We start from the raw sequence: 27,953 nt of genomic DNA, 5'->3' as shown, positions 1-27,953 counted from the left end.
AAGGCCAGCCATGGAGGAGGGCACAGGGTGGGCACGAGGCTGGGGTGGAGGGCGGGCAGGGAGGCGGGGGCCGGGGCGCAGGCACGGGCGGGCGGTCGCACCTGAGTGGACCACAGGTTCAGCTGCTTGAGAGAAGGCAGTTTGATGAGGTGCTCGGCGCAGGCACTGGTTACGTTGGTGAAGGCCAGACTGAGGTTCTCCAGGTTTCCGAAGGAGCCAGAGCTCAGCAAACGAGCCAAGTCTGCATCCTGCAAATAGACCGACAGGCGGGGTCTTGGGGAGGCCGGGGGCTGCCGGGGGCTCCCAAGACCCTGAGCCTTCCCAACCCCCTCCCCACCTCCTTTCCCTTGCCCCCCAGAGAGCTGTCCCTGGGGGCGGCAATTCCCCAGGAGCCGAGGTGATGGCACGGCTCGGTGGGTTGGGCCAAGGGGGGTGTCAGGGAGGGAGGGGCTGCCTCCATGTCCCCATGGGTGGCAGCTGCGGGCGGAGGAGAAAGCCTTCAGTGCCATGACTCACACCTTGAGTCACGAGCTGGGGTGTTCCAAGGCCATAGCCCTCCCTTGGGCGTGCATGTGTCTCCCAGGCAGCAGCTTATGTCCATTTCCCACATACAAACACTGAGGCCCCTCAACTCTAAGGCCTGAGCACTAGGCTGTGAGATTCTTGAGGGTAACATACATTCTCCCTTTCATCTGAGTGATAGAATCCTTGAGTTTTAGCTGCCACCTGGCTGCCCTGAATTAAAGCTCATTTCCCAGCTAGGTGTGGCCATGTGCTAAATCTGGACAATGGTTTAAAAGCAGGCAAGTCAAGCAGAGCTTCCATGAAGGTCCTTAAAAGGAAGGGGCATGTTTGCCTCTTCCTCCTTCCTGATGGCTGGCATGGAGACAAGATGGCTGGAGCTTGAGCAGCCTTTTTTGGACCATGAGGTGGAAGCCATGTGCTAAGCATAGTGGGGCAGTAGGATAAAAGGAACTAATGTATCTGGTACATTAAATGTTTAATGTATACTAGCTACTACCACCATTCTGATTAATAACTGGTAACATGTTACTATTAACAATAATCTACTCCATGTTTGGTTTCCTGTAGCCTGGTTCCCTCCTGGAAAAGCTGTCCTGGCAAGTATCACAGGGTCCTTGTTCGCCCGCCATCACCTCCAGCAGACACTGTCTGCCGCTGCCAGCAGGGAGCACAGACCCACCTTCCTCCCTCCACCCCGCCCGGCAGGAGAAGGAAAACAACTCACTGTGGACTTGGAGGGCAGTGTTAGCCTGGTGGGCCCGCCTTTCCTTTGCTGCAACAGAAACCAGGCTGATTACGACCTGAGCTTCCTCCCTGTGACCCTACCTCCACGACCACCACGCATGGTGCCATTCTCACTTCTTGGTGGTAGGAAGCAACATGGTGGTCTTGGTCTCAGGGGCAGACCCCAGACAGGGTTTGAGCACAGGTGGTCTATTCCCAAGACTCGCCAGCAGGGGAGGGGGAAGAGAGATGGCAAAGGCCCCTGAGGGAAGGGGGTGTTATCGGTCCAGCTACCATGGGGGCCTCTGGGAGACGGGGGAGGAGTCACGTGTAGGGGATCTCCCTCTGGAGGGGAGGGAGCTGGAGGGTTTAGACACCCTCTCCCATGAGTCAGTGGTTCAGAGCTGCTGCAGGAGACCAGGCGGCGGGAATTCCCGCCACTTCCATCCTGCTGTGCATGCGTGTGGACAGAGAAGGCCCTGTGGCCAAGAGGTGCAGGTGCTGCATTTGGAGGTCAAGCCCCATGCATGAGATGGGATGTGGGGATGAGGGGGAGCAAGGGTGGGCAGGTGACTGCCATGCACAGCTCTGGGGTGAGGCAGGATGCAGTCCTGGCCAGGCCCTGGACAAGCTGTGGGACTTTGGGCCACTGACTTGACCTCTCTGTGTCTCTGATCATCTGGAAAGTGGCAGGTGCTAATCCCGACCACTTTGGGTCTGGAGGAGGATTCAATGAGATAGAGGCCCAGGGAGGTGCAAGTAACAGTCCCCAGGCTCTGCTCTACTGCACCCCAGCCGCTCTCTCGGCCGGCCTGGCACGGGAGGCCCCGGGAGTTGGCCGTGGACTCACCAGCTCCTTCAGCTCCCGCTGCCGGTCGCACAGCTGCTCGTACATGCGCTTCCCCACGCCCGTGCTCTCCAGGGTTGAGATGATCTGCAGCTGGGTGTCGTTGTTGTCGATAATGTTGTATTCCAGCATCAAGCACAGGATCTGCCCGGGAGCCACGGATGTGTTACCGCCGGCCTGCGACTCCGGGCCGGGCTGCCCCGTGTAGGCGTAGAGGGCCAAACAGCCTGCCCAACAGCCCCACTCTCCAGAAAGGGGGCCTAGAGATCAGCTCAGCACACCCCGTGCACCCCAAGGGTCTTATTCCGAAAATCAGCAACCTGCTCTCTGGTCTGCAATGTCGTGTGACATTGGACAGATCACCGACCTCCACTGCCCACCTGTACAAGGCGTGTTAGTGGACACCCAGCTGAGCGCACAGTAGGCTCTTGGCAAATGCACATAGAAACGACATATGCCAGGCCCCTGAGGGTTGGGAGAGAGCCCAAAGACACAACACCTGTTTCTACCCCTGGCTCTTCCCCTGGGGCCTGGCACACAGTAAGTCCTCCAGACGTGCGCACTGCACTGCACTGCAGCCCCGGGGGACACGTGCACTGCGCAGCCTCCTGGAGGGCCTCGCCTGCTGCGCGTGCACAACTTCCTTCCCAGCCCCACCTGCCCGGATCCACACGCCGACGGCCCTGCCTCCGAGATCCCCTTTCCCATGGCTCCTCACTCGCCAAGCAGAGCCCACTCGGCCCAGGTCCTCACGCCACCGCTTGCCTGCCTCCTGTCCTCTGCTCACCCCCTGCCCCCACGTCCCCCTGCACAAGGCAGTCAGGACCAGCATCTGGACCAAACTTCAAGCTCCTCACCAGGCCTTTTCAGGCACGTCCAGCTGCATCCTGAACCTCTTGCCCCCTTGACTCACTATATTCTCGCCCCCCCGGCCCTGTTCTTACACCAAGCCTCTTGCCAGAGGGCCTTGGCACGTGCTGTTTGGAGTGCTCTGCTCCTGCCTTCTTGCTAACTTCTCCTTGGTCCTCAGATCTCACCCTAACTCTCACTTGCACAAGAAGCTCTGGTGGTAAATTCTTTGACACTCTTCCCGCTGAGAGATGAGGCCTGATTCCCATCCCTTGACTATGGGCCGGCCTTGGCGACTCCCTCCCAATGGGCAGACGTGGCGGAAGTGCTCCTGACTGACTTCTGAGGTTAAGTTAGGAAAAGTGACATGGCTTTCGCCTGGTCTCTCTTTGGACAGTGGCTCTAGGAGCCCCAGGCTTCTGGGACTTCGGGGCAGATGGTGAGGATCGGGTGACAGGTGACGTCAGGGGCTGGGGCCGAGGGTGTGCTCGCTGGTGAGTGGGAACCCTACAACCCCGAGGCTGCTGCGTGCAGAGACCTGGCAGCCCAGGCTACTCCAGCCTCCGCTGGGTGAGTGCCCTGAGGCAGGGGCCAGGAATGCGGGTGAACAAGCCTCGGAGATGACCCAGCCAGCCCGTGTGACTGTGACCAGGGGAGACCAGAGCGAGAACTGGCCAGCTGAGCACAGGCACCCCACGATGCGTGAGCAAAATCAAGGAGTATTGTTATTTTAAGCCCCCATTTGGGGTGGTCTGTTATGCAGCAATAGACGAGCAGAACAGAAACCTTCTGGATCCCTCTGACCAACACAGATCATGAGGGAAACTGAGAAACTGTTGGACGAAGGCCCCTCGCTCCCGCTAAGCTCAGGGGGCTGGGACGGCACCCGCCTCCGTATCCCCAGCTCCCGTAACAGCTCTGGGCTCTCAGAAGGCACTCAGTCAACGAGAAGGAAGCACCGGGCGAGCCAGCAGCCCGCTGGGGCCTCGGGCCGGCTCCTTACCTCCACCATGGTCTGGTTCCCCCTCAGCGCCAGGAGCATGCAGGGCCCCAGCTTGTTTTCCGCCAGGGAGAGCAGGAACTTTTTGGTCTTGTAACAGGAGCCCATGAGGATGTGCACCTGCGAGAGGAGATGGACCAGCTGAAGGGCAGCGACCGCGTGGGGCTGTGGCCTTCGGCGCCTGCCTCTAGAGCACACCAGAAGGATCACAGAACCAGACGTTTATCAGAAACCCCCCCCCACCACACCCCCTCTGGACACCAGATCTGAAATAATCAGATTCAAAAGACCCCTCTGACACGGAGGAACCTCGAGGACACTGTGCTAAATGACATAAGCCAGTCACAAAGGGGCAAATCGTGTAGAATTCCACTCAGTGAGGGACTACACCAGTCAGATTCATGGGGACAGAAAGCAGAATGGTGGGGGCCGGGGGCCAGGGGCTGGGGCTGCGGAGTTTGTGCTTAATAGACATGGAGGGTTTTCCGTTGGGGAAGGTGAAGAGTTCTGTGCATGGATGGTGACAACAGCTGCACAACGTGATTGTACTTTACGCCACAGAACTGTGCACTCGAATACCGTTACGATGGTAAAATCTATGTCATGTACATTTACCACCCCCGCCCCCCCTCCCCAAGCCCTGCTCCCCTCAGGACTCTGCTGACATTTGCCCTCTGGCTTCTCAGCACTGTTCAACCTGGCAGAAATTTCTGGGCAGCCCTTGCTCGGGGGTGCATGAGCCCAGCCTCGCACGCGGGACAGGGAACATCACGGAGCCCCAGCTCCCCTTCCCAGGCCCTCTGTGAGCTCCAGAGGCATTGTGAGCGATTGTCTGCCCCAGAAATCCAAGAACTGGCAAACTCTGCTCCATCCTGGCTTATATTCTTTCTGGTGTATCTAGAGGCCAGGCCCAAGGGCAGGGGTCCCCAAGCAACAGGGCTGGGGGGGGGGGCCCAACACCTCGTTTGCTCCCCTCGCCACTTCAAGCAATAGTGAATGCCCTTCCGTGGTGGGAAACGGCAGCCTAATCAAGGGCACCTTTTCCGTGCCATGTGTCTCCATGGAAACGAGGCACTGCCATCCCAGGGGCTGCCTGCTCCTTCCCCATGGATGTTTCCTTCTGCTCCATCATGAACAACTCTGGCACACAAACGCCATCTCTCTGGCTGGGAAACTGCCAGCTCGTTGAGTTCTCTCTCACACTCAGTCCCCACAGCCAGGGGTGGGGGGACCACCAGGCGTTGCCATGGCGAAGCTGTGACATCAGAGGCGCCTCCGTGAGTGGTGAGAGAGAGGTGGCACAGGCAGGCAGGGCCAGCACTTCCAGGATGCACAGGGCACTCAAAAGGGACTGGTCAGGCAGCAGGTGAGGAGGGGAGGGCAGGTACGTTTAAGGAAAAGGACCTAAAAATAAGCTCCTCTCAAGAATGGTTCCAGGGACAGCGCCGGAGTTGTCGTCACTGCACAAACCTGGATGCTGAGTTCACTGCTCGAGCCTGATGAGCAGCTCACCCCCTGAACCGGTTTCCCGGAGGGATGAGAACAACTGCAACTGTCACTTCCGTTACTTGCGAGCCCTCACTGCGCGAGGCTCTGGCTCAGCCTCTCGCATCTATTATCGCACGCAGTCGCCATGGTAACCCCGTGAAGTCAATTCCACGCTCCCTGTTCTACAGATGAGGAAACGGAAGCCCAGGGAGGCAAGTCAGTGGCCCAGGGTCACCAAGCTAGCACGGAGCCGAGCTGCGATCTGAACCAGGTGTGGCTGACGCCCAGGCTTTCTCATGCTTGGGAACACTCCTGATGGCAGAATGGAGCTGGCGTTGGCAGCAAGCCAGACAGCTGAGGTTGCTGGCCACCTGGGGGAGCATCTGCCCTCGGGGAGGAGAGTCTCTGCCTCCTGTCAGGAGCTGGACACTCTGACAGTGGAAGAAGGGGCTGGCTCTGGACAGCATGGGCCTGGGTTAAGGGAGGGACATGGAGGCTGAAGGCCTGTGTGACCTCAGGCAAGCCACTGTACCTCTCTGGGCCTGTTTCAACACAGATGTAGTTAAGGGATAGGGTACTGTGAAGATTAAGAGATAGTGCCCGTGAGGGATGCCCGGCACAAAGAAAGTACCAGAAGTCACCACAGCTGCAGGTACTGGTTTGGTGACCTCGGATCTCTCATCTCCAGGGTGGACGATCACCCTGGCCTTGGCTTCTCGTTGCAAGGATTGGATGAGCTGGTAGATGTGCAGTGCCTTCTAGAATCCCTGTGCACGCTAAGCACTCAGTCCCTGGGACCTCACACTGCTGCTGCGATAAACTGTGAGCTGGGGCAGCCAGCGCCACACTCCTCAGCTGCCTGGTCTGTACACTGGGGTGACAGGAAGCGACAGCTCCACACAGAGCTCAGTGAGACGGAGGCATTTCATGCCCTTGGCTCAGCGCATGCTCAGATAAGAAATGAGGAAGGGACCCTCGTGGTCCTCACCACCACGACCTTCACCATCAGCATCGTTTTAGCCTAGAAATTCCCGGGCTGGCCACGGCCGGCTCTTCACTAGTCGGGAGAGGCAGAGCCAGCGCAGGGGCCCGCTCCACGTACCATGCTGGCGAACAGCTCCCCGTCGTCATCGCAGGCCACCCCTCCGGGGCTGTAGAGCTGGAACCAGCCGTCTTTGCCGGCCCGCACGCTCAGCAGGCACGAGTGGACCTGCCGCAGAGGAGAGGCACCGGGGTCAGACCCTCGAGGCCCCGGCGAGAACAGCGCCCTGTATCTACACACGCGGCTGCCGAGGGCCGCAGGAGTCCTGCAGGGAAGGACCTGTTTCACCTTGCTTAGTCCAGCGACTCCCAGCCTTCTATCAAATTCCATGGAAGGCCTTTTGGGAAAAACCGTGGTCCCCATAGACCACAGAGCTCCAGCCATCAGCCACCAGCTCCGTGGAGGAGGGTGGGGCCGGTTTGGTTGGTTGCCCTGAATAAAAGCAGCCTGTGGCCCAACCGAGGGGAGGCTCTAGGCCACTGCACAGACATAGCCCCTTTTTGTGGGGGGGTGGCATTCCTTCTCTCTCCCCTCTCTGTGTCTCTAACCCTTCTCTCTTGCTCTCTGCCCCTCTTTCTCTCTGAACCTCCGCCCGACTCACTCTTTGGGTTTCTGCTCCCCCCACTGCGGACCCTTACCCTCCGGGGGACTGCTTTCTTCCCTCCTTGAGTTTCCTATCTTCACCCTCACGTGAGAGCACGGTACCCCTCTCCAGGTGTCCGCCCCCTCACTGGGTCTCTGTCCCGCTACCTGCTCTCTGGGACCCTGCCACCCTCTCTTTGGGTCTCATCTGCACCTCCTTCTGAGTCTCTGTGCCTCTCCCTGGAAGGGACTCTGTCCAGGGCGGGGGGCAATTTCAGCGCCGGAAGCCCAGCTCTCTCTCTGCCTTTCAACATCCTCCCCAGTGCCTGGTGTGTCAGTGTATGGGTGGGCGTGTGTACGTGTGTGCAAACACATGTGCGTGTGCGTGTGTTTGTGTTTGGGAGGAATCCCACATCCACCCTGGCCCCTGCTGTGACTGCAGAGAGAGAGGGAGGGAGGGAGGGAGAGAGTGAGAAAGAGGGAGGGAGGGAGAGAGAGAGAGAAAGAAGGAAGGAGAGAGAGAGAGGGAGGGGGGCAGAGAGACAGAAACGTGGACCTTTGTTCCTCCTACTCCATCCTCAGAAGACAGAGGAGAGAACAGCCCCACCATGTCCTTCAGGAGAAGACAATCTGCTGCCAAGAGTCACTTACTCACAGATACTCAAGTGATCACGACTCACACACAAGTAAACAGAAGACAGAGGTGGTGGGGCTTGGATTTTCCCTCTGAGTTGGAAGAATATCAAATGTTAACTTATCTACTTCAAAGAAATACAGAACCAAGACTATGAAACTCCATTCAACAAATATAGCAAAATGCTTATAAAACAACTTTGGCTCCACTCAGGAGGGAGAAGGTGGGAGGGGAGACAGAGGAAGAGAAAAGGAGAGAAAATCAGGGGCAGGCCCAGGGAGGGGAAGGGAGGGGAGGCAAGGCGCCAGGCTGGTCCAGGAGCGGGTCCTCTTCCAGCCCCTCCTCTCCTCACGGATGTTCCTGGGGCCTGGAAACCTCGCTCCCAGCTCTTGGCTCTGAAGCTCTGCTGTGGGAAGCAGCTGGTGCCACTTTTATTCCCCAACTTCAAAGTCTGTGTTTGAAATAAAGGCCCACTTTCCAGGGGAATTCTGAGAATCTGTCTTCACGCACGGCAGGAAAGCTAAGATTTCGGAACCACGAAGACCATCACTGGTATCTGACCGTTTGAAAGCTGCCCATCCACCATTTCCGCTTTTTCCCATCGCACCCGAGGATAGCCTTTGGAACCCGGGTTTGGAATCACAGTGTTTTAGAACCAGATCCTTCTAGAGTAGGTTTTACAGCATGGCCTGAAGACAACATATTCTGGCTCCATTGAGAATAACTCGCTCCCTCCTCTGCCCATCCTTATCCTCCTGCTCCAGTGGGGTGCATGTGGCTGGGTCTGTCCCCGCCTGGGAGCCAGACCCCCTCACATCCTGGAATCCATGCACACAGAGAAGGGGGCTGGGAGCTCCTGCTCATCTCTGCAGCCCCCAGCCCAGCGTGAATGCTACAGAGCCAGCTTCAGTACAGGCTTGGGAGCCAGACTCCCTGGGTTTAAATCCTGCCTCAGCCATGTACCAGCTGTGTGACCTTGGAGATGGAACTCAACTTTAGTTTTCTCAACTCTCAAAGGAGGGTAATTCTGATATAAATCCTGAAATATAATGATAGAACTGACTGAAAGCGTTGTGCGCACGGAATGTGCCTGACGGGCGAGCACCGAATAAAGGCTGGCTGTTGTCATCACACTGATGCAGTGGAAGGAGATGGCTGCGGTTGGTCCCCAGTCTGCTCTGAGCCCTTGCTCACACACACAGACTCAGATGGAAGGCTTCCCTCTCCCTGAAGCCCAGCTGTCTGAGGGACAGAGTGGCCCCTCAGGGAGGCCCTTGGCCACCATGCCCGGGAAATGAAACCCCGGCTCAGATCTCAACTCAGATTCCTTCCCTGCCTGCAGATTCACAGAGACTGGCAGGACCAGAGAGAACCGAAAGCTGTCTTGCATCTGGCAGGGAGCCCCTGTGCCAGCCGGCCCCCAAATCAAGGCCTGGGATTCGAGGAGAAACCGCCTCTGGTTAGCCTGAGCTGACAGTACAACTCTGACATCCCAGGCTGGCTCAGACGCTCACGGCGGGGGCTGTGTTTATGCACAAGGCAAGAGGCCTTTGTAAACTGTTCTGAATGCCCGTGGGTGACAAGGAGGCCCTGACAGAGCCACAGAAGGCTCGGAGAGGGCTGCGCGAGTCCTGCTACGGCCCTGACAGCATGCCTTCTGGGGGGCCAAGGGACACCTCACCTCTTGTCGTGGGTCTTCAGCGAACCTCTGAATCACGTACTTCAGTTCCCTGAAAGAGACGGACGGGAGTGGGGTCACGCCTAGGGTCCCGGCCGGTGTGGACCAGGACGGGGGTCAGGGCTGGGGGTGGAGGAGGAGCCAGGAAGGGCCAGGGACCCCGGGGGAGCTGGCAGACCGGGAAAGGCCTGGACGGGCTTGGACACGTGCTGCAGGAGAACTTCCAAGAGGAGCCATCGTTGCCTCCTAGAATGCACATGACAGAGAATGGGCCGGAAGGAGGGCTGGCTGCTGGGGGACGATCTCAGGACAGAGGACACTGGTACCAGGGGGAGGCAACGAGGGCGCTGCTGAAATACTCACTTGGTGAACTTCTCGTGTGCGAGTGCTCTACAACAAAAGCAAAGGGAAAGGGGGTTAATGGGGCGCCTTTGAAACGGCACCGTGACCCACAGACCTCCTGGGGGACCGCTCGGCTTTACGTGTGATTCAAGGAATGAAGCGGGAGTGGAGAAGAGAACACGGACATGTTGTCCCTGCTCGAAACTGCAAAACAAAGGCCTCCTTTGATGAGGCTACAGATCATGGTGACGTGAACAGACTGAGCGCCCCCAGGTCCCGCACCTATAAACAGGAGTGGCGCTAACTGGGGTGAGTGTGAGCGTGTGTGCCTGTGCGTGGGCACTGGGGACCCAGGTGTGTTTGTTAATTGTTCCACAATTAAGGTGCGGCCGCACTAATTACCGCCGTACATCAGAGCGGCAATGAGGGACCATTCTCCAGGCGAATTGCATCATGGGTCCACTGTCAAGTGTGTCCCTGGGGCTGCAGAGACGGCGGCTGCAGCCAGCGATGCCACTGCTCTTCGGAGATGCGGTGGCTCTCAGGAGTCAGATTTCTCTGGTCTCGAGTCCTGGGGGCCTCAGGGACACGCCAGGCCAGCAAATGGGGCAATTACTGAGTGTAATGTCCCCCTCGGAGAGCCGCATGTCATCAACACAGGCTCGGTAATGGGCTCCTGAGAGAGCCCCTGGCTGCCCGGGGACCGGCTTCTTCACATCTATCAAAACAGCGACCTGAGGCATTTTAGGGCCTGCTTATTAGACAGAGCCTTCTCCTCAGGCCATTATCCGCTGGGCTGTTTCTCCCTATTTTCCTGTGACAGATTCAATATTGCGATAAGGGCTGGCAAGAGAGACACAGAGGGAGGGTCCATTTCTGGCCCAGCACACTGTGGAGCGGGAGCTAATAACCGTAATGGGTGTATTGGGCGTCATAAGACAGCTTTCAGCTTAGAGAGCAATTCCACACGCATTTCCTTCTGATTTGTACTGGGCCCTGGAGAGAGGAGAGGCAGACGGCACGACTCCTTCCCTCTGATGGGCAATAAAACTGCTTGCTCCTGCGTGGGGGTGTGGTGCGGGACGGGGGCTCTGCTCACATCCTCAGCTCAGTGAGTCCCTCCAAAAACGCGAGGAGGTGATTCTCCCACTTTTCAGAGTGTGTGTGGGGGGGTGCCTCCCCGGGGGTCCCACAGCTGAGGACCAACATCTCCGTCTCCCCTGTCACCTGCGGTGCTCCCAGGGTGGCTCAGTGCGTCCCGTGACTGGACGTGACCGGGCCCCCCGCTAAGGCCTTGGTGGACGACTGAGGTTTCCCTCACAGGTCAGAGGGTTCTGGAGACGTGAGTGGGACTTACTCTTTGGGGAATGGAATGGGTTGAAGCAAGCTGGCCAGAGACGGTCTCCAGTCATCATAGTCCGACCTGGAAGGAGAAGGGGCAGTGGTCAGGTTTGGTCTGGACCAGGAGAGGTTTCTGGCACACTGTCGTGGATGGGCTGAGAGAGACTCACATGGCACCAACTCTGCTCCAGCCACTGGGAAGCTGGGAGGACCAGCAGCCGGTGCCCGGAGCGCAGCCACGAGGCCTGACAGAACCTGTCCGGAGATTTCCTTAACGGCAACTGAAGGGACTAGCGGCCCAGTTCCCGGGGTCTCACCCCTCCTCGCTTCTAAACCCAGGCTGCGGACCACTGTGCCTTCCATCTTTTGAACTATCCAAGGGTATTACGGGCTGACTTGCGTCCGCCCCTCAAATTCCTATGTTAAAGAACTAACCCCCAGCACCTCAGAATGTGACTGCATCTGGATGCAGGTCCTTAATGAGGTAATTAAGGTAAAATGAGGATGGGCCCTAACCCCTGTGACTGGCCTCCTTATAAGAAGAGGAGGTTAGGACACGCGCACACACAGGGAAGACCACGTGGAGACACAGGGAGAAGACGGGCGTCTACACGCCAAGGAGAGCACTTCAGAAAGAACCGGCCCTGCCCCCACCCTGACTTCAGAGCTCCAGCCTCTAGAACTGCGAGAAAAGGCGTTTCTGTCACGTCAGCCCCAGTCTGTGTAAGTCTGTCACGGCGGTCCGAGCAGACCGATGCAGGGGGCTGAGGCTGGGAACGCAAAGCTACTCTCATCTTTGATTGACCAAAACTGAGCAGCAAATTTATAGACTGATTCATAATAAATGAAAATTATATCTGCTTATTGTTGTTTGGGTCAACTCTCACAATTTATCTGATACTTCTATTCTTGTGTTCAGACAATAGCCTTTTTTTTTTTTTTAAGTTGCTGCTAATGACAGTAAAAACAATGGTGATGATAAGAAGTAGTAAAATAATAATAATGACGTAATAAAAATAAAATAAAAAATGAAATAAAATAACAAAATAATTTTTAAAAAGTAAAAATGAAAACAGACCTCGGCTGAGGTCTCGGGGGAGACGAGGCACCGGAGGGTCACGTCCCGCCTGGCCTGGGGAGCCGATGATGTGACAGTAGGAACAACGTCAGCATGAAGAATGATGGCTGCCATGTGCTGAGCACCCACTGTGTGTCAGACCTGCTAGGCCATGGAATCGGCCCCATGTCGTACACAAGCCCTTATTACAGCGAGGAGTGTTAAGTAGCTGGCTGAGGTGACTGCAGAGCTGTGTGGCCGAGAGGTCACCGGAAGGGAGGCAAGAGCTTCTGGCGGCCATTGTGGAGTCAGCAGGGCTGCTCCCTCCTCCCGCCAGCACAGCTTCCTAAAGAAACGGCTTTTTCTGCCAACTCCCCCTAAGGAGCCAGGAAGGGAAGGGGAAGGAGGGTGTGGAGCCTCAGCGCCTCAGCCTGCGGACAGAAGGGCCTTCCCCAGGCCCTGGAGCATCCACGCACCCCGGTTAATACAAACATCCTACGAGGAGCGTGTTAGGATAGCCCCATTTTGCAGAGGAGGAGAACTAAGGCTCAGAGACGTCATGTGATTCACATGAGTTGTCGACTGCCATCGGGAGGGGAGTGCGAGCAGCGGGAAGCGGGATGCAGGACTCACGGCCAGGTCCGCGGACTCCAGGCTGACACTGGGCATGCGCTCTGTGCCGCCCGGGGGTGGCTGGGCCCGGGGAGCACGTCTGGACTCGGAGACCCCTTTTGACCCCACACCTGTGTGCTGCTTTCTCGGGGCGGGTCATCTATTTTTGCGACTAGCTTGGCCTCCCTCTAAATGGCTCCCCTCCCTTCCCCCCACCTGTCACCAACTCTGACTCGTGTGTTCCAGAAAATCTAACAGTAGTAAGAGCAAATATCGTAGACAGCACGTGTCGTGAGCCAGGGGTCTTCCTGGTAGACACATGGGTCAGCCACGCAGTCCTCCCAGAAACCCAGGGAGCGGGCCGTGCTTGCCACCCCCATCTGCAGACAAGGAAACAGTTGCGGTAAGAACGGGTGCTGGCCCAAGTCGCACAGCTGCTCAGAGCTGGGGCTCGAACCAGGAGCCGCTTGTGCCCCTACCCACTGAACATCACCACCTCTCAGGAAGCCGCTGGCCTGGCCCTACCTGTGGAGGAAGACCATTTCCCTTTATCACAAAGGGCGCTTACTAGCTTTTCTTTAAAAAAATAAAATATGTTTTATGTAGAAATGTCACTAAATACAAAAAACCCTAAGGAGACTTTAAATCACCCATAATCTGAGTGGGTGTCTGAGGCTGTGGAGCTGTGGCTGCGCCCTGGCCCGGCCCAGGGTCACTCCTGAACAGAAGGGGATGTTGACAAGCATCTTCCACAGAACAGCGCGGGCCGCCTGTGTTCCTGGGCGCTAACTCAGCGGGAGACGGAGGCCAGGGCCGGGGTCTGGGCGGAAACCCTGTTCTTCCCATGTCTCCCCAGCCTGGAGCTCGGCCCCCTGTCGGCTCCATCACGGTGGCTCCCAGGACCAAGAGAGGGGATGTGGGGGCCAAGAAAGAGGAAGAAGGCAAGCAGACTTCCTTCCTTGCCTCGGCCCAGCCAGCTCTGTCTGTGGTTGGCTCCTGGCCCTGTTCCAGCTGCCTGGTGGTGTGAGGTGGGTGTGCTGGCCAGAGGCTGGGAGGCTAGGTACCTGGGGCTGGCCAGGCCCGAGGGATGGGGCGTGGGACTCCTGTGGCCAGCAGAGCACCTGCCATGAGCAACCAAAGAGGAGTGCCAGCCTCAGGGTGGGTGGCTTGGCTGCCCTGGAGCAGGCAGGTCTGTTGTCCCAGGGGGGCTGCCTCTGGCTATCAGGCATTCTCCCCCTGGCCATGCCTGGCCGGGAATGGAAGGGAGAGCAGCAGGCCAGGCTGGGAGAGGCCTGAGTGCCCACCTCCAGGAAGGAGGAAAGACAGCCAGGCTTTCCCTGGGCTCAGAGAGGGCAGACGAGGTGCCTTAAGCATCCCCAGGGCCTCAGGTGTCAAGCACTCAAACACTTAATCCTTATGTTAATGGGGCCAGGCTGGCTTAGAACCCTCATTTATAGAGGACAAACAGAGGCCTAGAGAGGTCTGGACACCTGCAGAAGGTCACAGAGCTCGTGAGGGGAGAAGCTAGACCTGAACGAGGTTCTGCGCACGAAGCCCGGGCCTCCACCTCATGCTGCCATCCATGAGTGGTTTACAGCCCAGATGGCTGAGGACTCCTGTCTCTTGCTGGGGTGGGGGTAACACCACGGACAGGCTGGACAGGTGAGCGATGGACATGGGGCAGCCGCCTTGGCCTGGCAGAGACACGCATGCTTGGCGGAACTGTAACCCAACTTGACAGGTGTTGCCTAAACCCGAGCTCTGAGCTGTCTGTGGACAAGATGCTTCCTCCCAGCCACGCCATTTCCTCCCCCTTCACGGCATCATCTGCACGGCACAGGGAGAATGCTGCCCTGCCTGGCGGGACAGCAGCTGATGCACTGGCCTGAGGGCAGCGGGGCCCCACAAGCCCGGGAGAAGCCAGAAGTCCCCAGCCCACTGGCTGGGGTCAGGCAGGCCTCGCCCTGACAGCTGCATGCACGTGACAGCATCCAACCTGAACCCAAGCTCTCTTGGGGCCACAGCCCAGAGAACCGCATGCTGCTGGCCCCCGGCGCTGTGGGGAGCGGGGGTGAGCTGAGGGTGGAGTGAGGCTGGGAGACCAGAGAGAAACCCATCGGCCTTTCTAGAACACTGTGAGAGAAGCACCTGATGCCGGCCTCGATGCTCAGAAAGGCCCAGGGTGCAACAAGGGCATGTGGGGACACATCTCATTCTGCTTCGCTCCTGCCATGCACATACATTTAGAAATATCTGCTCCCTCAAAAGACAAGCCAGCTGGCCCAGGGATTAAAACCCAAGGTGAGAAGCGAGTGGCCATCATCTCTGAGGGTGGGGACTTGGGCAAATCCCCTCCCTCTCTCTACCTGCCCCGTCATCCCATCAAGGACCTTCCAGGGCCGCGGAGCAGTTGCACTGGCCTCAGATGCTCCAGGGAGCTTTGAGTTTCTACAGAGGGGCCTCGTGCCCCAGGAATTGGCATTTGAAAGTTTCCAAACAGATCTAGCTATCGATCCATGCATCTATCTACATATATGAACACATATACACATATGCAGGCATCATTTAAAACCCTTACCAAAAGCCTACAACGGAGATGCTAATGATGGAGATAAGAGCACCTGTCCTTGTCGCCAGCCTGCGGGGTGCCAGGCGCTGGGACGAATGCCAGGCACACACTAATTCATTTAACTCTCAAGGCAGTCCTGGGAACCTTGACCTGTGCAGGGAACAGTTTTTCTTTTCAAGGGTATCCAGGGAGCTTTTTTTGCAGCTTACATTACTTTTCAAAGGTGTCAAATTCTAACAATGCACAGGCCTTCCTATGGCAACATGACTCATCAGGGGCTGAGCCTGTAGGGTGGGCCCACTCTCACTGGGACCAGCAGCGCCTGCTCCCCGGGACGGGCTTGGGCAACTGGGCCAAGGCTCTAAGCGTGGCTTCCTTGGCCCCCCCACTGCCTCTTAAGACCCTCCATTCCCATAAGATCCTCTGCTCTTTCATTGTTTACGCACCACTCTCATTTGGGGGGCTCTCCTTGATAATAGAAGTCCACTCTTGTCAAGAACCAGCACTGGGCCAGCACTGGAAAGGTCCTAAATTCTCACAACACCCCTGAGAAAGACACCCATTTTACAGATAAGAAAACTGAGGCCCCGGGAAGTCACGAACGCCACCTGCGGTTACACAGCAGATTAAGTGATGTAGCCGCATTTCCTCAATTCTCAGATTGCGCGCTTCTTGCCATCCGGGGTGCACTGAATGCCATATTCAGCTTTTTTTCCTTTCAAAGTGCGGCTACTAAATCAACAATACATCTTCCTCTCAATGGCATCTTAAAATAGAGGACACAGTTGCAATCAGAAAGCGTTACTCCCATTTGCCCGGTGTCTACACCTGCAAGGTGTCTACTCTGCGCTGGAGCCCGGAGCCAGGCCCTTAACCTCACTCCAATGCCCGGGGGCAGCTGTGACTCTGAGAGGACAGGAACGCACCCAGGGTCTCAGGCTAACACTGGCACCTGTGGCCTTTGAACCAGCACTGTCTGGCTCTGAATCTGTCCTTCTTCCATGGTATCACACTTTGGAGTGCTCTGAGCCGCTGGGCCAACATGTCTGAGGCCCCCAGCGGCCCCCAGACAGCAGCAGACTTGGATGAGGAAGTTTCTAGGAAAAGAAGTGCTCAGGCCCAAATCCTGCTCTGACCTCCCTCAGGGTAATAGAAGCTCCCAGCAGTATAAACCCCCCACTGCGTGCAGCCCTCGGGGCGGGCTGTGAGCTGCTGCTCTGAGCAGCGGCCAGGAACACCTCCGGTTCCCAGCGGGCAGCCCCTGACCCCGCCCACGCCCTGGCAGCTGGGCGATGCGGGCAGGCAGGAGGTCAGCAAGAACAGAGTCCTCATTCATGAGCGTGTTTATGAAGAGGGAAAAAAACCGCGTGTCAACTGCATGATGAAACGCAAGCCCTTAGTGCTTCATGAGAAACACGAGTCGGGGCCAGGCCAGCAGAAGGCCTGGGAGTTCCAGGTGTTTGCGGAAAACAGCGGAGTCGGGGGCCGTCTCCTCCAGGGCAAGGAGGAGAAGGGGGCCAGGGCTGACCTGTCCCTTAGAGGGCTGACTGCCACTGCTGGGAGAAAGTGGGACTCCCGCCTGCCCTGAGGAAACCGACACGTGTTCTCGGAGATGCTCTCTGAGCAGACTCTAGAATGTCCTTTGACTGGCAGGGGCCCGGGGGGAAGGCTGCTAATGCAGTTGTGCCTCAGCTGGCTCTGCTACTAGAGCCACGGGCGAGGCTGGACCTGACCGCCCGGGAGCCCTCACCCTCTCCTCACCGGGGCCGAGGCAAGGGCAGAGGACGGGGATAGGAGCTGCTGCATCCGGAGTCTCCTTTCAAACCACAAGAAGCCAGTGTGTGACACGCACGTGTAAGGGTGTGTGTGCATGTGTTCACCTTCACAGACACCACAGGCCTTGCTTTTAGAGCACGGGGGCACCCCTAGGCAGCCCCCAGCCTCATCCGCCATCTTGCCAGGCAGCTGGCAGGTCGCCCCCACCCCCCAGCAGACCCTAAGTGCGCTCTGGGAGCAACAGATTCATGAGGAGAAGGAATGCAGCACAGCCTCGGAGACGTGCTGAGACGGACGGGACCCTGGAGCCGGGCCTCCCCCCGGATCGGGCAGCCCTGGTGCCCCGCCTTCAGACAGGTGCCACGCATCAGTCAGACGTGACCTCGCCATCATAACCCCAACTCCTCTGAGAAGCCCACCAGCCACCCCCAACTGCGCCTGGCAATGCCAGCTCCTGGCCCCGGTCCTGAGAGTGGGGCTGAGCTCTGCTCTGAAGGACAGGGCTTGTGGGAGGCAGGGGAGGTACCTGCTGGGCTCTCCAGCCCAAGTCGGCCCACGGAAACGGAGAGCTCAGCGCAGGGCAGAGGGAGCCAGCCACGAGGTCCCTGGACCCAGGGCTCCAGGAACCAGGCGCACGTGAATGTGAGACAGGTCTGAGGTGGTACAGGGTAAATGGCACGGCTGGCAAGACTCTTGAGGGTCAAAGATTAAGATGTTCCCACTCTAGAGTCACACAACCGAGGCTCATGGAGGGGCAGGGACGGACGGGCCTGAAGCACCCGGGCCCGAAGCGGCACCACCTAGAGGTGACCCGTCTTGTTTCCTAGCTCCTTTTCCGGAGCTTTCCTCACCAGCCAGGACTGCAGAGCCGGCTCCTGCACACCACTCGCTCCCTGCCCATGGGAGAGCTCAGGAGGACGAGGCAGGGGCCTGGGCCACGGCACAGTCCACGAGGGCCCTACACAGAAGACTGCTACATGCACACACAACACCAGGGTGCACACACAACCACAGAGACACCCAGGCACACGGGCCCAGGCGTGCACAGCCACACACACGCCAAAAGAAAACAGACATCCGTATATAGACATCCACACCAAGCACACCCAGTGTGCACGGATCACCCAACACAAAACCCACTCACACTGGCTCACAGGTGTACTTGCACACGTACGCAGAGAAACATGCACACACTCAACTCTTGTGCACAAACGCTCACACGCATACACGTGTACTCATAGCCACTCATTCACAAAAGTAGCACAAGTGCCCAGACACACCCACATTCGTGCACTTGGACACACACACTCAGGCAACCACATATGTGCTGTCACACCACACATACCCAAAGCCACTTGTACACATACAAAGACACTCACAAACTCAGAATGACATGCAGAGGTTCACACGCTCATAGACGCACTTGGGCACCCATGTGCTCATGACTGCCCTGGCAGGTGAAGGCAGACACTCACACACAACGTGCTCAAACTCATGCACACATGTATGATTGTGCATAGACCTAGACATGTGCCCAGATACTCAAGCAGACATGTGCACACATAGGCCTGAATGCACCCCACACATGTACACACAGACACATACACGTACTCGGCATATGTTCACAGACATACACACCCAAAATCTGTGCCCTCATAGCCTGCAACTGCATCTTGTGTATCCACACTCACGCTTACTCACACCCCAACTCAAGTGTGCACACACACTCTGCATGCCTCGAACCAGCGAACATGGCCACACCCAGTTGTGAAGCCACGCCCCCACTCCCCCCCTCGCGGGTGCCAGGCGCGCACAGGGGACACTCACAGCAGCTTGAGGATTTCCACGTAGCAGCCGAGCGTGCGGTCGGCCTGGGGGCCCAGCTCGATGCTCATGGTGCTGCAGGCAGGGCTGACCATGAGGCAGTCGATGAGGTTGGGCTCGCTGTCGTTGCCCGCGCTGGCCGTCAGCGCCGGCTTGGCAGTGCTGGTGTGCTCCACCTCCACGTGGATCTCGCTGGAGGCCACGACCACCGACTTGAGCCGTGCCTCGGACAGCGTGGCTTCCTGAGACACCAGGTCCGGGCTGGGGTGCAGAAGGCGCAGAGGTAAGGTGGGCTTCCGGTCGCAGGGCTGCTGGCAGCCGTTCCGGATCTCCTTCAGGCTGGGGGAGTTGTCGCGGCTGGGGGAAGAGGCAGGAGAGGCCGTGAGGACGGGTGGCCGGCACGTGGCCCCAAGAAGTCCTAAAAGCTGCAAGCCACCATCGAGTGAGCGCTTCTGACGCGCCACGCTCCACCACGCTGAATGCCTCCCTGAACCCTGGGGCCCAGCTACGAGCCAGCGCTGGCATCTCCCACTGCACAGGGGGACACCGAGGCTCGGTCTGGGCGAGTGGCTTCCCAAGGTCTCAAGACAGGGAGGGGTGGAGATGGCATCCAAACCTGCACACATTGGCGCTCAACACACGTCTGTTGAACGAATGAGTGAATGTCAATTTATAGAGACACCTCCACCGGGGTCTTTCCTGGCTACCTTCCTGACACACCTATGAGACCCACTAAGGGGTTTTACCTCTGGTTGCTTCCTATAGGCTAACCACTTCCTCCACTGAGCCTGATGCCATCCCGTCCTCCAGGGCAAGGCCCAGGCCCCACCTCTACTGCCCCCTCCCCAGCCAGGTGAGAAAGCTCAGTGTTCCCTCTACCTGAGAAGTCACTCCAAGGGGATCCCAAACCCCAGAATTCTAGTCCTCTGGAGTCTGCAGTCCCTCCTGTCCAGAGCACCCCCACTGCTCCCGGCTAACACCCCAGGGGCAGCCTCTCCAACAGCCTGGAGGAACGATGCTGTGCAGGGCCTTAACAGGTGTTAACTGAGGAAAGGGCTCTGTGGAATCACTGATGTCCCATTTGTTTGGGAAATGCTGGGCCAAGTACAATGAGATTAGGCTGCTTTACAGCAGGACTTGTCAGTGCCTCGAAGCTGGTTAAAGCCCTTCTCTCACTGAGGGCTCAAACTTCACAGGAGAAGGGAGGCGCCTCAGGAGGAAGGTAATTCCAGCAATGGGTTTCCTTTGTTGCTGCCCCTGGACCCTCACAGCTCAAGAAAGACGTGCGCCTAGGGGTCAAATGACCTACCCTGGCTCACGGGCTCGTAAATGGAAGGGTCTGGGACTTGAAACCAGGTCTCGGACTGCAAAGCCGGGGCTCCTCACACCATGACCATGGTGGCTTCCAAGATCCTGGACAATCTCATGCAGGTCCTCCTCTTCCAGGAAGTCTTCTCTGATTTCTTCCACCCCCCGCCCTCTCCTTTCCCGCCCCTGAACTAGAGTTTTCCATCCCTGGCTGGATACCAGTGTCCCTCAGGGCACTTCTAAACATCCTAAAGCCCAATTAGATAGGAGTCTCCGGGGTGGGGTCCGGATACGAGTAACTTCTAGGTCTCCCTGTGGGTGCAGTCAAGACTGAGTCCGCTGCTCCCAGAGACGCAGCACAACAGCACGATCACAGAAGCTGCTGGTCCGGTCCCTGCCTCAACGTGCCACACGCATGCGCCCTGTGCTTCCAGAGAGACACACGTGCTCCTTGTGCACAGGGCCAGGCCGAGTGCAGAACTCGGACCCAACGCACATGGAGGGCCTGAGTTTATCCAGCACATGCCACGGGCCAGGCCTGAGCTGAGCCCACCAACGGAGTTTAATAAATACACTTTAAACTTCGCTGGGGAAAAACAAAAGCCATCAGCTGAAGTCCGAGAATTCTACGGTTGATGGAAAACTGCGTGTGGTCCGAGGGGGGAGGGCGGTGTGACCGTCTCCTCCGTTCAGAGCTCACTTGCTCCCCAAACGCCCAACGCTCCTTCTCCCTTTGTTTGCCTCTGCCGGGGTTTAGGAGTGGATTTTCAAGGCTGTTTGGCTCAGACCGGGTGATTTTCCGGCGAGCTATGCTAACCTGGGTCAAATTGTCTGTTCTGCGTGTGAGTACATCACGTACCCACTGAGAGCACTGAGGACGCGCCCGGAGGACAGCACGGGGCTTTATCTTCCAGGGACTGACCAGCGGCCGGGATGGACCTGAGCCCAGGAAAGGTCACGGCAGCTTAGCAGCCCTCAGGGTGATTTCCTGGAGGGACTGAGGGCAGCCTTTGGAAGCCAGGCTCCTGTGGGCTCCCGGGGCTGGGCGGTTCTGAGCTGGGTGGGGGTTGGGGCAGCCTGCGCAGGAGGCAGCAGGCCCCGCCTCACCCACCGCATGCCACCACTCTGGGCACCTGGTCGCATTCGCTGTCTCGGGGTTCCCCCAGTCACGTGTGCCACCACCCCCCAGTCCATCCTGCAGCAGCTGGGGGGCATCTGGAAACTGACATCTCCTCAGGTCCCGTCTCTGCTTCAAACCCATCAGTGACTCCGATGCCCTCAGAGGAAAAACTCACAGCTCAAACACAGGCACAGCTCTGCCACTCCAAGCGTGCTCCCCGACCAGCGGCCTGGGCAGCACTGGGAGTGCTAGACAGCGAGTCTCGGGCCCCACCCAGACCTGCCACACCTGCATTTTAACAGGACCCCCGGAGCGGCTCAGCACAGGAGCTTTCAGAGCTCGGCTGGACACGGCTCTCCACGGCTGGCCAGCCTTCCTCCGCAGCTGCATCTTCTGCCTCTCTGTCCGTCTCTCTGCTCCAGCCACACTCAGTTTCCTCCACTGCCCCCTGCAGGGGCCTTCAGCGTGGCTCTGACCCCCTGTGGTGTTTGCCAAGAATGTGGCTTCCTGGGCCCCATCCAAAATTGCTGTGCCCAGGAATCTGCGTTTTAAAGCAGCAGCACCCCGGGTGACTCTGCAGCAGGCAGCTAAGGACCGTAACAGAAAACTGTGACTCACGGCGGCTCCGTCTGCACCGCCAGGCCTTTGCACGTGCCGTTCCCTCTGCCTGGACCACCTTGTCCTGCCTCCCGCCTTGCTAACAGCCAGGAGGTCTCAATGTAAATGTTACTTCCCTAAAGGACCCCTCCCTCACCTCCCCCTGGAGCAGGGGTTCTCAACTCTGGCCACACAACTCAACTTGCCTGGGGTGTTAAAAAAAAACAATGCCCGAGCCATCCCAATTAAATCAGGATTGCAGTGGGCCGGGCCCGGGGAACCTTTCACTTCCTTATACAAGCTCTAACCAGTGGGATGCTGCTCAACGGTGTCAACCAACTCTCCAGAAAAAAAGGAGCCTTGGTTTGCAGCATGGGCCAGTTTGCGGGGTGTAAATACATCCACCAGGACCGACTTCGAGCTCCCAGCTGCGATCACTGGCTGTGGGGCCGGGAAGAGGTGTGCTTCCAGATGCCCCGGCTCCAGCCCCGCCACGGGAACTTAAATGCAGCCCAGGCTGGTCCATGAACCCCGGGTGCGGGGCCGTGGGAGTTTTCACACATCCCTGGTAAGAACCACCCACCCGACCAGGATTCCCCCACCTTGGCACCACCGACACTTTAGGCCCATCAGACGGTTCGGCTAATTCTCTGTGGACGGCTGTCTTGCGTGTGGTGGTGGGTTTGACGGCGATCCTGGGTACCAGGAAAACCCCTCCTCCCCAACCAAGTTGTGGCACCCCAAAATGTCTCCAAATGTCACCAAATATCCCCTGGGGGCCAGAACTGCCCGCGGCTGAGAGTCAGTGACCGGGATATCAAGCTGTGAAATGTTTCTGGGCACCCAAAGTTTCTGTCATGTCCTTCCGTCTAACTCCCCACCCCAAAGGCGGCCACCATCCTGGCCTCTGTCATCAGATTCGTTTGGCCTGTTCTTGAGCTTCAAGGAAAAAGGCTCACACAGCAGGGACCTTTCCGGTCTGCTCCTCTCTCAGGGTTCCGCGCGTGAGATGCGGTCGTGGTTTGCCTGTTACACTGTTGTGCGCTCTTGCTGCTACGTGGCATTTCGTGTGAACGGACCACAATTTACTGGTCCACTCTACCACTGTAGGATGCTGGAATCGACGCAGACTTGAGTGCCGGGCTGTTACAAATAACGCTGCTCTAAACTTTCGTACACGCCTTCTGATGAACATGCCAAAAGCCACGATGGGGGGGGCTGCTGGGCCGCAGGGCAGAGTATGTTTAGGCTTCTGTTCTGACTGTGTAAAGGCTTCCCCGGTGACTGATGTACAGCTGGGGCTGACACGCCCTCCTGTGGACCATGTACATGACGCCTCTGGCTCCTTCCATCACCCCCTGAGCAAGCTGCCCTGTATCTGCATGCTTACTGGCTCCCACCTGGCCCCTGCTGCTCAGCCATCGGCTCTGGGAGGGCGGGGCCCCCTCCGGCTGGTTGCCTTTGTGCCTTCAGCACCTGGCACAGGACGGGCCCTCACTGAGGGAGCGCTGAGCGGACGGGAGAATGGAGGCTCTGGCTGCTGCTGGCTCTAGTCCTCTGTCTGTGCAACAGTGTGCACGGTTCCTCATTCTGGTTCTTCCCACCTCCGCCCTTCTCCTGGGGTGGGAACTGGGAGAGCGATTTCCAGTGTCCTTGTCTTTCTGCTTCCTGCTCTGGAGTCAGGGGAACCTTGGCCCAGGGCACCCGGGCAGAGCTTCAGAGATGCAGAGGGAAACTGTGGGATCCGCCTTTCCTGCTCCTGTGCCTGCCCCCAGCCGAGTCCCAGCTCGGGCGTCCACGAGCGGGCCCAGGGAGGCTGCCACGAGTCAGAGGCTTCAGGAGGAAAAGGAGCCTGAGGGTGTGTGTGGGGGACACTCCTCAGGCCTTTCCTGCTCCCTGGGGTGACCTGGGTTTGAAGTGCATGCCGATCAGCTCCAGAGCCAGAGTGTGCGAGGCGGCGGCAGGTGCCCATCTGCGTCCACGGGGACGCCGGGATGGCTGTACAGGCCACGCGCTACCCTCTGACCTCCCTCTTCCTCTTGTTCTTTTCCCCTTTAATAGAACATGCTGTAGGGCATGGAAGAGGCACTCGGGAATGACCAGCGTGACACCTTCATGCTCTGGCCCCAGGGGTACCATCACCTTTTTCTAAACAGGGAAATGATTCAAGAATGGACATGATCCCCTCCGAACATCAACACCTGGGGCTGAGGACACTAAAAGTAGTAACCCTCTCTTTTCACGCCCTGTCATAAGAAAATACTCCCTTATGAGGGTTCTTTTGCAGCCCCTTCACCAAGAACTCAAAGTAGTGTTGTTGCAGAAGCCCCATTTTCACAGGTTTTTAGTGACTCAGAATGTTCCACCGCCTTTTCTTTGAGAAAACACTGAAATATAATCCTGTGCTGCCCCCAGCTCTAGCAGCGCCTAGACACATTTTGGTCCCCTTGGAATTGTGCAGTGTGCCACCTGAACAACTGGACAGGATGGCCGCAGCAGGTGCCATCTGTGCCCTACATATCATATCCTCTCCAACAACCCCAGAGGTCACTGTGGAAAGTTCTACACAAACTAATGGCACCCGCGTCACTCCACATCCCAGGAGCAATCCTCGATCAGGGAGGAATGGGAGCTGGTGAGTAACTATCCCAGCGTCATCATCCCTCACGGGAATGACTCTGAGATGTGTTCCACATGGTCTCCCAGGAGGCCCCAGTGGAGGATGCACAGGTGCCTGCAGCAGTCACCTGCTTAACACAGACCCTACTGGCTGTCCTCCCTTCCCAGGCTCCCTCCCAGTGCTGCCTGGGGTCACCGCCCTAATAAGCTGCTGGTGCCCAAAGCCAGGGAGACCCAAAGCAGTGGTTCTGCCACGCCCTCTTCCGGCCACTTGAGACCACAGTGCCGTGTTTGATTGTTTTCATGTTTCTCACATCCGACACAATCCTGCGTATCTACTGGTCCGTCACCTCCCAGGTGTGGTACAGCTCCGAGGGGACAGTGAATCCGAGCTCTCGTTTCCTCCCTGGCACCGAAGGCCGTGCCTGGCGCGCAGTAGGCACTCAAGACACGTGTGAAGGCTGCGGCTGTGCTCACGGATGATGTGGAAGGGAGGAGCCCTTATAGCACCCCTAGTGCACACCCACACGTGCACAGATTACACGCATCCGCACTCACACATTCATAAACATGTGCCCACACGTGTGTACACACACACGCCCTGATGTGTCGCATGTACCAGGCGGTGAGAAATCTTCAGAATAAAATACTTGTCCCCGAGGTTGGGTCAACACAATGGCCTCGTGGCGGCTGGTGTCGATCCACGGGTTTGCCTTTCCAGTACCATCCCTGGGTGTGAGCCCTGGAACCAGGGGGCACACGGGACTCGGCAGCCATGCTGGAGGCAGCGTCGCCAAAGCCACTCCACCTCCCCGGCCTGGTCAGGTGTGTGCCGGCCACCGACCCTGGTGCCTCAGCCCCTCCCTGTCCCCACCCAGGCCCTCCGTGGCGGCGGTGACTGACCTGTTGATGAACTCTTCGTAGCAGGAGTAGATTGCAGCCAGGCACACGGCCACCAGGTTGGGCAGGACCCGCGGGTGGGGGCAGTGCCCTGTGGGGCCGTGCATGCTGGAAAAGAGCAGAGGGCAGGTGAGACAGCAGCCGCAGGAGCGAGGCCCACGGAGGAGGCCGAGGAGGCAGGGCGCTGGCCTCGCACAGCTGGCGGGGGGTACTTTGGGTCCCGGCTTTGCACACGCAGGCAGCAGGGCGCCAGTCCTGGCCGCGGGCTCCAGACCCAGGCTGCCCGGGTTTGAGGCAGCTGAGCGGCCCGACAGCTCCTTCAACTCCCTGCTCTCCGTCTCCTTAGATTAAAAATGGGACCACAGCCCCTCCTCAGGGGCTTAGAGTAAAGACCCCACTTTCTAATTTATGGGAAGACAACACATGGTGGCCAGATGTCCTGGGACAGATGCCTTTATGCCTGGCGGTTCTGGAATAATTATTCACAACAGCTCATTTTACTCCCCAAAGTGGCCTGCTTTGGAGGGAAAATGATTACGGTCACCCTGACCTAACACGGGGTCTGGGGACACAGCTGCTAAGTCCTCCATAAATGCCAGGTACTGTTATCTGTCACGACTGTCTCTGTGCCTCAGTTTTCCATCTGTAAAATGGGGCTGACACCCCTACCCCCAGGGCTGTTTGGGGCCTGGGGACAGTCCCTGTCACGGGCCTGGAAAACTGCGGTGGTCTCGGGGACGAAGGGAGGCCTGGCCTGAGAACTTGCACAAACCCCCCTGGGTGCTTTCTAGGGGCCCTGCGCCGCCAGGCTCCCCAGGAGGACACGCCGTTCGGGTTTGGAAACGCTCTGTGACTCCATGTGAGTGCGTCTAGGAAACGTGTCGCTTCAGAACTGGCGGGAACAGGCTCTTCTGACTTTCTTAAGAGCTCAGAAGAGCCGTGCCGACAGCCGCTAAGGCTCCCAGCAAGCGTACGCCTTGTTCTTAGTGTCTCCCGCATCAGCTCACCGAGTCCGCGTGTTAACCGGATTGAGTGGGAACTATGGTTCTCATTTTACACATGGGGAAACTGAGGCAGAGAGAGAAAAGGAAAAATCCAAGAAAAAGCAAAACTCCCACAAACGCCAGAAGGGAGTAAGAACCAGAATATTTGGCTTCCTCTGGGCCAGGCTGGGGAGGTGGCTCTTTAAGTCCCTGACGTTGACCCTCCGGGGTCACCAGGGGAGTGTCTCCTACACATCCAGCACCTGCAGCCCGAGGGGGTGGCAATCCTCACGTTGTACAGGGTTGTCACCCTTTGCTGACTGAGCATCAGGCCCTGTGCTAGGGGCTTCCTCATAGATGATCCTATTTAATCACACAACAATTCATCCTCTGTGAAGAGCAGAGGAAACAGGAGCAGAGAGGTAGAGCGACTGGCTCAGAGTCACACAGCAAGTAAGTGTCTCAGACCACACGTGGTCGGGAGGAGCCAGCGGAGACCCTGGTAGAAATGAGACGCTGGGGGCCTCTGACCAGCCTCCTGGCTCCCTGGGGCCCCGTGGAGTGAGCATCTCTGGGAGAGGAGGGCTGGCTTGAAGGCCGGGTCAGGGGCCGGCCGGGAGACCCACCTCTGGATGAACTTCTTCACCACTTCCATGCCCGCGTTGAGCTCGTTCAAGGCAAGGATGTACTCCTGAGTAAAGAGCCGCAGGCGGGGGCACTTCCCAAAGTCCTGCAGGGAGAGCGAGGGAGGGGCTGGGACCCACGGGGCCAGGGCCACGGGGGAGGGAGGAGGCCACGCGGAGACACCCTGTCTCGTCTTTCTAGAAAGCGGCTGGCACCCCTTGCTCGTGCTGGTGATGGCCGTGTCCTGGCGGGAGGGCACCCACGCCCGGTGGTCGCTGAGTGGCGGGGCACCACCTCCCCACCCAAGGACGGCGGTTGCACCAACGTGCTCCGAGCACCGGCCAGCAGGCCTTCCCTGGGCATGGCCAGGCCGGGCGCCAGACCCTGGGCCGGACACTGCTCTGTGAGGCAGCCGAGCAAGGCCGCGCTCATGGCAGAGGCAGGGCAGGCGCGGGCTGGGGGCCTGCGGCGGGTGGGGACATCCTGGGGGACAGAGGAGGCAAAGCCAGCAGGACAATGTAGCTCCCCGTGTCCTCAGCCCAGTCGTCCTCAGCGAGGAGCCGCCAGTCCTTCTCCTACCCAGGGCAGGAAGGAGCCCAAGAACGAGACATGGCTTGGGGAGGGAGCGGTTCCCAGATGTAGGCTCCTGCTCCACGGGGACTCCAGCCCTGCACGGGGCCCAGAACCACACTTAGTGACCCTGCCAGGACCTGGGCCTTTTGGCTGTAGAAAAAGCCACCCATAAAAGGCACGGGGGACCAAAAAGGCAGGTGAGACAGACGGCCAAGGTTGAAGAAGGCTAGCTGGACAAATAAGGGTGGGTGTGAGAGGGACATGAATGTGGGAGAAGGCATGTGAGAGAGATGGAGTGTGGGGGGAGGTGTGTGTGAGAGAGATGGAGTGTGTGAGGAGG

General features: G+C 58.2%; 1 protein-coding gene across 2 annotated transcripts in view; it reads right to left on the bottom strand.

Annotated features, from left to right (window-relative positions):
• CMIP (c-Maf inducing protein) overlaps positions 1 to 27,953 on the bottom strand; it is a 239,326-nt gene that overhangs the window by 7,174 nt on the left and 204,199 nt on the right. For both annotated transcript variants that reach the window (XM_046682695.1, XM_046682696.1), the window contains 11 exons: positions 27,043 to 27,146; positions 25,437 to 25,541; positions 18,893 to 19,246; positions 11,068 to 11,133; positions 9,732 to 9,758; positions 9,372 to 9,420; positions 6,535 to 6,642; positions 3,948 to 4,064; positions 2,099 to 2,239; positions 1,250 to 1,297; positions 102 to 248 (listed from right to left, as the gene is read on the bottom strand). In XM_046682695.1, the coding sequence (XP_046538651.1) occupies positions 102 to 248; positions 1,250 to 1,297; positions 2,099 to 2,239; positions 3,948 to 4,064; positions 6,535 to 6,642; positions 9,372 to 9,420; positions 9,732 to 9,758; positions 11,068 to 11,133; positions 18,893 to 19,246; positions 25,437 to 25,541; positions 27,043 to 27,146 (1,266 nt within the window). The remainder of the gene's footprint in view (positions 1 to 101; positions 249 to 1,249; positions 1,298 to 2,098; positions 2,240 to 3,947; positions 4,065 to 6,534; positions 6,643 to 9,371; positions 9,421 to 9,731; positions 9,759 to 11,067; positions 11,134 to 18,892; positions 19,247 to 25,436; positions 25,542 to 27,042; positions 27,147 to 27,953) is intronic.

The sequence above is a fragment of the Equus quagga genome, chromosome 13 (assembly GCF_021613505.1).
Source record: "Equus quagga isolate Etosha38 chromosome 13, UCLA_HA_Equagga_1.0, whole genome shotgun sequence".
Taxonomy (NCBI): domain Eukaryota; kingdom Metazoa; phylum Chordata; class Mammalia; order Perissodactyla; family Equidae; genus Equus; species Equus quagga.
The sequence above is the reverse complement of the archived record's forward strand: the minus strand, read 5'-3'. Positions and strand labels throughout refer to the sequence as shown.